The following is a 10,454-nucleotide window of genomic DNA, read 5'->3' on the forward strand; positions in this document are numbered from 1 at the left end:
CACAGTCTGGTCAGACGGAGTCAATCCCTATCGCAGAAGGAAGCAAATATGCCAATGTTCATGTTATTTTTAATTTCTAACTTTAATTAAGTGCATTATCGTTTGTTTTGTTAAGATAGGTGGCGTTATTCACAGTCGTCTGACTGCTTTTGTAGTAATCAGACGGTTGACATCGTGTAGGACTTCATCTTGTTTACCTTTGGCTCTAGCAGGAGAACTAACGCTAACGGCGTTAGCCCACTCCCTTGCTAGCCTGCACAGTCCTAGCGTTAGCTTAAAAAGCTAACTCAAATCTGTGGCGAAATGGCGGCCAATACGACACAAGCAACCCCAGCAACTAACTGGTATGTCGCATTTTCTAGCCAAAATAAGACTCACAACAAGTGACGAATGAGATGAAAGTCATAAATCAATACTATAACGCTACTATATGGTGTGGTAGCAATGGCTACCAGCTATAAGCTTGAATAAATGATAATTAGCTAAGCTCAGGGTGTTTTCAAATCTTAGCACACCTAGCAACACACAGGCCGTTGACCTGGTTAACAGAAAGCTCACCCGTTATCTGCTTAACGGCAATACTTTTTAGTTCGTAACAAAGTTATATTTCGTTATCTTTAACGAACGTTAACCGATACGGTTAACTTATTTACGAAGTTATCATCAGCAGACCATACACTGTGCAGCAGACACTAACGTATGCATATTAAACTGAACTGAAATACCGGGACAAGCTTCGCGTCCACAGTGTAACGTTGATTTTGATAGCTGTTTTGCCTCAATCGGGATAATAAGCGGATATATTTACGATGCTGCCAGATAGACAGTAGTGAACATATTGTAACCGTTTAAACATACAGCGTTTAATACGTAGTCTGTCCTGAATATGTGTGCATGTCTGACACTTGATAAACGTTAATGGAACCATATAAGCCGGGTGTGGAATCAACCGTTGGTCTGTGGTACAATTGAACTATATTGTATTATTCAACGGGGTGCGTCGGCTGTTAAGTCTACCCTCACAACAGAACAGAACAAAAACCTTGTCACATAACGCAGTCTAGTTCAACAGCACCACAAATCCTCCAGAATAATCGTGCAGTTTAGTCAACACAAATTTAACAGTTTCATAACGAGTGAACACTGAAACCTTTTGTTGTTGTTAATTAACTGACAACTGAGTGTTTGGTTTGGGTTCTGAAAACACCCTTGATTAATGTTGTTGTGTTGATGACAGGTCCTATGGTAGCGCTGGAGATGGCCAGGTTCATGAAAACCCAGAATGGGAGAAGGCAAGACAAGCACTAGCATCCATTAGCAAGAGTCAGAGTTCTGCTAAAACAACACAAGCCAGCCGGACCACAGCAGAGGTGTGTTTTTATCTCTTTGTGTGTGTCTCTCTCTTTATGTTACATCCAGCATTGAAATCCCTTGATGTGATCACAACATGAGATGTAAAATTACAAACACTGAATAAAATACAAACATAAGAATAAATCTGATCAACCACATTTGAAGGTGGCCTGCTTATTTACAGTGAATGCATAGTGTTTCCTGATGAGCAGAGGTGTGTATATATACTGTACTTTCACTGCTGTCAACATAATCAAGAGTGCAGATTAACTCACAATTACCAGTCACAACAACAGTAGATGCCCACAGATTACTACTTGCTTTGTTTCTAACATCTATGCAGTAATTGTACAGCAACCATTTTTTCAGATAGTGTATGGCTAAATCAAGAATTAATAAGCTTAAAAAATGGCAAATTGGGCATTTGCAGATGGACGTTTATGTTGGGGGAAACATGATTTATTTAGTATGTTATGAAGTGTTGGTTTGGTATTAGATTCACAAATGTGTATTTTTATGTTCTTGCTGAATTGTCATTTCGGTCCCTGCTTATAGAATTTCCTCTTTGTTCTTGATTGTAAGACCAAGGTTATTTGTACATGTGTGTCATTTCAGGCCGGTCAGTTCCAGCCAGCAGTGACTGACCCTGCCGCGATGCAGCAGCAACAGCAGCAACAACAACAGCAGCAACAGCAGCAGCAGCAGCAGCAACAGTATTATCCGTGGTACCAGCAACAACAGCAGCACTATCCTGGATACACATACCCCTATAACTATTACTACCCCATGGGTCCAGTAAGTAGAGGAAGGAATTTTGTCATTATAAACATGCTACCTTAACTTTTAATACAACTGCTGGGCTTGTACTGCATTCAACACTGTTAGCTTGTATGTCTATGTCTCCCAAAATAACATCTGTTGCTGAGGGATAGGGATATGGTTCTATATGTACACTTGGGTACAAATAGTGAATTGGATGTGACAAAAATGGCAACATGGCTTTTTTCTGAATTCCCAGTATGGAGCTGCATATCCACCAAATCAGTATGGTGTACCCCCAGGGCCTTACCCAGGAACTCCACCCTCCAATGGCCAGGTAAAAATATCAAAAAATTGCGATTATTTGTGGGCCCTGTAATTACGTTACAGATATAACCATGGATCTAATTTATAAGGTTTAGTCAGTGACCCTTAGATTTTCTCATTTTGTAATAGTATGACAGAACATTTGTGTTTGATGTAATGCATAGTGACTTTATTCCCCAGCTATTTCTGTAGCTTCTGGTACAGTTCTTTTCTTGTAAAAGATGTTGCTGTTTAGCTAAAATAGCCTTTTTCCCTCTTTCTTATTATAGCCTCCTCCAGTGCCGGGCATGGAAGACCAATCCCCCAGCTACCCCTCTCAACCACAACCTCCTCCCCCCGCTACTCCCCAGCCACCCCAGAGCCCAACCACTTCAGAGAAACCCCCTCCTCCCCCACCCCCACCTATTCCTCCCCCATCCAACTCCCAGTACCCCCCTCCTCCATCACAAAATGCTTACAGTGCCAACAACTCCATGCCATACCCACCTGGTGACCCCAACCAAATGCAGGTCTACAATCATTCCCAGGGAAGGCCTAATTATGGCCAGGGCTTCCAGGCCCAGAACACCTACCAGCCCTCTCAAAATACCTCCCAGCAGCAGAGCCAGTATGTACCAGGGTTAGGCAGAGGAGAGGCCAACAAAAACAAAAACCAAAAACAAGGACAACAACTTTGGCACCGTATGAAACGTAAGGTTTACTCATTTGTGACATAGCTGACATGTATGTTTTCTCAACTGAATTATTACAGAGTCTAATGTAGGTGCTGCTCACACACTTTATTTCTATTACTGTATCAAACTTAGTATTTGAGTGCAGTAATTACATGCTAGTTTCAGACATGTTGAAAAACTATATTAGACCAATAAGGCCAATCCAAGTTTAAGAAGAAAACTATGGACAGAAGGCAGAAAGCTGCATTTTGTGGGATTTAGTCCAGGTGTCGGTTTTAGTCATACAAAATGTTCTGTTAGTTTTTATTTCTTAAGTCTTTTCCTTTTTTTTGTTCTCACAGAGGCACCTGGTACAGCTTCTGTGAAGTTCAACATTTCTAAGAGGCCCTATCAGGTTCAGTGTTCTCCAGTTTCCAATCAAGCTTTCCCTCCAGGTGAGCAGCCTTCAGGATTGAATCCAGCGCCCTCTTCCCCAGCTACTGCCAGCGCTGCACCTGGAGGTGCTCAGACACGGTGAGAACTGGTCCGTTTCCGCTGATTCTTTTTTCAGTTGTGAATAATATATTTACTTTAAATGCTTTCAATCCAGACCCCAGGACTGGCCCCAAGCCATGAAGGAATACGTGCAGCGCTGTTTTACAGCCTGTGAGACGGAGGAAGACAAAGATCGCACAGAGAAAGTGCTGAAGGAAGTCCTGCAGGACCGGTTGAAAGATGGCTCTGCTTATACTATTGACTGGACTCGTGAGCCACTGCCAGAGTGAGTTTTAGTTTACTATTACAGATGTGAACTCTGGGTTTCTTTCCAATAAGTTCAAACTGCAACAAACTTGGCTGATGCATTTCTTTGCTCTGAGCATTTTTTGGCATGTTAGTGTTGCTGGCAGGCTCAACACACATTGAGGTTTTTTTTTTGTGTGTGTAGATTAAAGGTCAAGCAGTCTCGCTGGGAAGCTGTACCACCCCAGAGGACATCAGATAACTCAATTAGCCGTGGTGGAAGTACAGCGGCTGCAGCTTCAAGAGGCAGGGGTGGTGGACACAGATTGGGCCACTACAGGAATATATTTTCTCAAAGGAGTCCATCCTCTAGTTCATCCCGTTCCTCCTCTCGCTCCCCATCTCCCTCTCATGGCAGACACAGGGACCGCAGCAATCAAAGGCACAGGCGAAGGTAAGACACTGTTTGCTCCACTTTTCTTTGGTGACTGCAGGCGCCCGGGGTAATTCCTCTCTAAATGTCTTGCGCCTCTGTGCTTCTAGTGATTCTGGCTCACAGTCAGACAGCAGCATCTCCAGTGACCTCCGACCTCAGCTGTCAAGACGAAATCAGAAAGGAGCACGCGGTCGTGGTAATGACAGGGATAGAGGACGAGGAGGTGGAGAGAGAGGACGAGGAAGAGGAGGAAAAGCAAACAGAGGAAGACGGTAAATTGTTGAATTTATTATTACAAAAATCATGGTGTATCATCTTATCAGGCCCTTATTTTTCTCATTCATCACCATTCTGCTTTTTGTTTGCACTGCCCTATGCCATAGGAACAGCTTGTGAATAACCTTCTCTCTTTTCTCCCAGAAACATGGAAGAGTCCGGTGTTGGAAAGAAGAGGAAAGGCGGGAGTGCTGGTCTGGATTTCCATGACCCCAACAGAGAAGCCAAGAAGCAGAGCAGAGCAGCTCGTTTCCACAAGCAGCTGCGTTCAGAGCCCCTGGTTCTCTCCATCAATGCCCTGGACCTGCCCGATGGAACACAAGAGGGCCTGAGCTGGGAGGACTGCCCCATTGTGGGAACATGTCAGGACATCACTAAATCCTACCTGAGGCTCACCTGCGCCCCTGACCCCTCCACTGTGCGCCCTGTGCATGTAAGTTGTTCTCTTCTGTCAGCCATGTCAATGTATTCTTACTGTACTTTTGCATGGTTAAAATAAGCCAGATTTTCCATACTTACAAAGAAGAAGAAAATCACGGGAAGTGAAAGTGGATGAAACCTCTATACTATGTGTGTACATTCTAGCCTCTTTCATCACAGACCACCAAGAATAACAAATTTTTCCACCTAGGTGCTAAGAAAATCTCTACAGTCTGTGAAAGCCCACTGGAAAAACAACCAGGACTATGCCTATGCCTGCGAACAGATGAAGTCCATACGACAAGACCTCACGGTTAGTTGTTTTTATATAGGTTTCATTTATCCTTTTTTACAAAATTTTACAAAGTTCCAAGTTCCATATGGGTAAGTTTTTCTTCTTCATTTATTTACTTGTGTTTTCTTTTTCCCTTTATCTGTCACTATCCAGGTCCAAGGAGTTCGAACCGACTTCACAGTGGAAGTCTACGAGTGTCATGCACGCATTGCTCTCGAAAAGGTGAGTGTTTACTTTTTGTAAAGTTGCATTAGCTAAAAGTGACAACAGTACATGTAATATTACCTGAAAATTTATTGTCTGCAGGGAGACCATGAAGAGTTCAATCAGTGCCAGACCCAGCTGAAGGCCCTGTATAAGGACAACCCCTCAGAGAACATTGGAGAGTTTACAGCATATAGGTTGCTGTATTACATCTTCACTAAAAACTCTGGAGGTATGCCCACATTGGTCTTTTGAGTCACTATTACACATCACATATGTGTTTTCACCCTTTGTACATTTTCCTATCACATTTTAACCTTGGTCATTAATCTTCTCCTCCAGATCTGACCACTGAGTTGGTGTACTTGACCCCGGCCCTGCGAGCAGATGGTTGTGTGGCTCATGCTCTTGCACTCCGTGCTGCCTGGGCATTAGGAAACTTTCGCCGTTTCTTTAAGCTCTACCTGGAAGCCCCACGCATGGCTTCATACCTCATTGACAAGTTTGTAGAGAGGGAAAGAAAGATTGCACTTCGGGCCATAGTCAAAACGTAAGTCGCATTCCAGAAAGATGTATTTTGAAAATTTTAGGTTTCTCATAACTTATCTATGACACATATTTCTGTTTCCTCTGTCTGCAGGTTCAGGCCTGACTTGCCGGTGCAGTATGTGCAGTCCACTCTGGGCTTCCCTTGTTTAGACTCCTGTATGACATTTCTTACTGGGCTAGGTGTCACTTTCACCCCATCTGACCCCAAAAAGATAGACTGCAAAACCAGCACAGCCGCTTTGGCTGCCTCCTGAGGGGGTGGGGGTACCACAGTAAAGGGAGACACTAAGGGACCCTCATTGATCCTTACATATTCAATGCACTGCACTTCAGACACCTCAGCCAGTTCAGAAAGAGTAGTGGCAAACTAACACCTATATAAGACCCATAGAGAAAGATACATGTTAACATACTCTACTGCAAGACCTAGATTTCAGAATGAAATGTAATTATCTGATACTCAGATAAGAACTGTTTTTAAACATGAGGGAGAATGTCTGCACACACTGTCACACAACTATTATGAATTAGTCCAAGGCCCAAGTTATCTCTACAAATATGATGCCAGAAAAGTGAGTGAACAGTTTAGATTTGGGATGATCATATAGTCTCGGTGCTTAGAGGCCAAGAAGTCACAGAACCAGATCAGGGAGGCACCCCCCCCCCCCCAATGGTTCCTGTTCCTTTACCACCGTCAGATGTCAAAGCTAACAGTGTTCTGTTATGTTTTTTCCTTCCTCAAGTCAACAGCTCCAAGACCTGAAGATTCAAGCCCTGTCAATCAAAGGGGAAAGACAAACAGCTCTTCTTCAAGTCACATATCCAGCTCTCTGCTGTTTGAAGTCAAGCCTATGGAAGCAGGTCAACTTTGCATTTCCTCTTAAAGACTGTGAGACGATGCGGTGAGAAGATGCCAGCAGTTTGTCTGAAAGAAGAGATGGTGGTTTGTATGTCCTGCCCTGCATCCCGTTTCCTCAATGTATCTACAGCTGGTTGTTCATCCTGTCCCTTGTCCCAAACCATATGGCCCGTGAAAGCAATGGACCTAAGTCAAAAGTCTTGTTCCTGATTTAATTAAGTAGTATTCATCTGTTGGTCTCAGTTATGAAATGGCTGGCCAACATTGGAAAGAAGTCTCAATCTCATGACCATTGACTTTGTGTATGATAAAGGATACAGGCAAGTGTTCATCAAGGTTATCCTCACTCCTCCGTATCCTGGAAGCTGAGCTCCGTCAACAGAATTAAAGCAGCCACAGACGGAGAGTAAATCCCCATCATCCTCAGGTAGAAGTTCCCGCCAGCACCTAGAATCCAGCACCGTGGTCAACACAGCAAAGTGCAGTGGGGATGACCTTAACTCCATGAGCTGTTATTCAAGAGAATCGGGCATCTGAGCTGGAATCTACAACAGCTGAAGGTTCTTCTGGGTGGAGCATCGAGGGAAACATGCTGCTTATTCTCAAATGAGTGGTTTGTATGCTGCAATCTGGCTCTGGTGTGTGCAAGGCTGGTAAGAGAAAGGGACTTCTCTGGAAGGAGGTGGATGACGGCACAACAGACATGTTGCCTCATGTCTCTCCTGTGTTAAATGTTTTATGTCTTGCATTTTATGGACAGCAGTATTGGCCTTTCTCCTGGGAAAAAAAGGAAAAAGAATTATGGAGCTGCAGTCAGTTTCATGAAAATTTACAGGTTGATATTGGACAAATCAAGTATCATAAATTTGACAAAATGCTAATAGGCAGAGTCAGTAAGATCCCAGAAATGTTACTGCGCAGATGTTCGCTGTTTGAACGTTATGAAGTATTTAAATCAAAACAGATAAGTTTGAAACTGTAGACAGTAATTTAATAAAGAGGGAGATACAAGTGGAGTGCAGCTTTGTGCTTTTATGTCCATTTTCCAGTAGATATGAAATTATTTTCTAAAATAAATACAGTAATTGTAGTGTCTGATATACAGAATAGTTTTTCTATGTGGCAGTGGAATTGTAGACTTAGTCCTCTCTGATGTGATTTGGCCATTTTCCTGCAGGTTTGTGCTTTTCAGGACCTACAATAATATTGGTGGTGGTGCGCATTGTCTTAGGTGATGATTAGGAAATTAACAATTAGACCGCTCGTAAACGTTAAGAAATTGAACCCTCACCAACAGAGTAAACAAACATTTCATAGACTTCTTGTTTTGCTTACTACCGTATCCTGCGATTTGGGTCCTCATTGAAAGATTGTGCTGAAACTTAAAACGCAGATCAACATTGTTCCACATAATTTTGAGGGTTTTTTTTTTTTTTTTTTTTTTTTTTTAACAGTATTATTTGCCACTGTAGAAATATTGAGCCTGAGGAATTTACAACTTTGGTGTAATTGACCAGAGCGTGAGCGGATGCAGGCTTGCTGTACAATCTACATGTTTACTTGTCTACAAAGTTTATTTTTTGTAAATACTGTATAATATTGCTGTGATTTCTTTTCAGTTGGTACATAGGTTTTGTTTATTTTCACACATGGGTAAGTGTGAATAGTTTTTTGTTTTTTTCTGGGTTTCACAAAACTCAGACCATTTATGTGAATATGTAAACTTACGTGCAGACAGATCTGGATTGGATTGTGTGCAATGTCTTCATCATCATAACAGTTGATATAGTGTAGGAGTTTATAATTGCTGGTGGTAGGGTTTCCTGTTAAAATAATGACAAACTCTCTTACCTAATTTTGGCAAGATGTTATTCTCAAATCCCACTGATATGAAACGTGGTTTTTTCCCTTCAGGCAAAAACAAAACATGACCACATTTTGTCACTTGCCTGTTTTGCAGCAAAGACAAAGAAATTTCCATCAAGTTGACAAAATGCTTGTTTAAACCTGGATCATCACTTTGTTTCTCAAACTGTTCAACTGTTAACCATTATTTCAGCAAATATTTTGTAATGTCAATGATCTCAACATGTTTTCTTTCTTCCCCCTTCATCTACCTGATCCCCTGTCCTCTTTGCTCTTCCCTCCCCTCACTCCCTAAACCTTTCTCTCACACACCACCAGACTTCTCATTCTTCAGCTCGTAGCACTGCTGCATTGCAGGAGCACATGGAGCGATGATAAGTGGGCGAACCTCCTCCAGACGCCAGCCGGAGAGAGTGAATTGTGAGCAATCCAAGTCTTGGTTTGACCCACTCAAGTTGAAGCCATACAGCTGATAAAATACATGGGAGCCTCACATGATGAAATGTGGAAAATGTTGATCTGCTGCTAATGTGATTTGCTGCTAACCCAAATATTTAAAAATGTCTCTGTGCAACATGATACCTGTTTTAGTTTTAAACAATGTTTGAGGATTGAGAAACTTGCAGTGTGCTGTTCTTTTCTGTTTGTCCAGATGCATTTGCATTTTTGAGTCAGTTTGCTGGTAAAAATGTGTAATTCTTTTGTTTGTTTTTTTCCACCCAATTCGTTTGTACTTAGGAATCATTCGGCTAGTTTTTGCTCAATAAGACAGACCTGCCTGACTCAGTTGTATATTTAAGCCTTCTTTTGAGAGTTTTATTGCTCATTATCTAAAATGTCTCTGGACATACAGAATGTGCTGAAATTCACCTCCATTTAAAAATAATCTTTTCTTAGTATATTGGCAAAGTTGACATGGCTGGTGTGTGCTCCCATGCTAAGAATTTCCTCTTGGGTTCTTCACGTGATGAGCTTGCTGACTGTGATTATAGTTTGTTGCCTTAAGCTTGTGTAAATGTAAACTTTACCCAGGGTTCAATTGCGTACATCTGATGTCTCAGGTTGAAACAGACCAGGATGTTAGCTTTATTCTTTTTTTTCTTCCTTTTTTTATTAGAAAATTCACCCCAGACTAACAATACACATGTTCATTTCGGATGTGTTTTTTTGTTTGTTTTTTTTTCCCCCTCCAATGCCTGAGTCATATTTTCAGTATTGTTTGCTCCCATGTTACTGTATATCTCATCAGTCTTTGTAACTCCTTCCTTGATAATTGACACTGGAAGAACTCCCATCATTTCCCACCATTTACCCTTTAACTCGTTTTCATTTCAGTTTATCTTGTCTCTGTTCTCGCTTTCTCTTATTCCCACCCCCTGCATGCTGTCCTCTTCCCTCTCCTGCTCTCCTACAAATCTCTAACCAGTATTTGTTCTCTTTTCATTCTTATCTTTTCCTTTAATGTTGAGTATGTTTGTGACCGTTTGCCGTGTGCAACTAGTCACTCTCACTAGTAAGTATTGTATTGCTTCTGCAATGCTTTAATAGTTTATGTTGCAGCTCACTAACAACTGAAGCTGAAGGTATATCTAAAATGCCTTCTCCCTGTCCCTCATTTCCCCATGCCTCTACAGATCTGATATGAAAACTGCCATTTTGTAAATATTGTGTACATATTAACTTTTGAAAAAAATCTAATAAAATAAGTACAAACGG

General features: G+C 41.8%; 1 protein-coding gene across 1 annotated transcript; it reads left to right on the forward strand.

Annotated features, from left to right (window-relative positions):
- Nucleotides 1–10,454, forward strand: leng8 (leukocyte receptor cluster (LRC) member 8). The gene is made up of 15 exons (XM_056379886.1): nt 1–344; nt 1,238–1,370; nt 1,969–2,148; nt 2,372–2,449; nt 2,709–3,129; nt 3,455–3,626; nt 3,703–3,873; nt 4,039–4,287; nt 4,377–4,541; nt 4,690–4,978; nt 5,177–5,278; nt 5,414–5,482; nt 5,567–5,696; nt 5,807–6,014; nt 6,105–10,454. Exons 1-15 carry the CDS (start codon nt 304–306, stop codon nt 6,265–6,267), a joined length of 2,571 nt encoding a protein of 856 aa, XP_056235861.1. The 5' UTR covers nt 1–303; the 3' UTR covers nt 6,268–10,454.

The sequence above is a fragment of the Seriola aureovittata genome, chromosome 7, assembly GCF_021018895.1.
Source record: "Seriola aureovittata isolate HTS-2021-v1 ecotype China chromosome 7, ASM2101889v1, whole genome shotgun sequence".
NCBI classification, from domain to species: Eukaryota; Metazoa; Chordata; class Actinopteri; order Carangiformes; family Carangidae; genus Seriola; species Seriola aureovittata.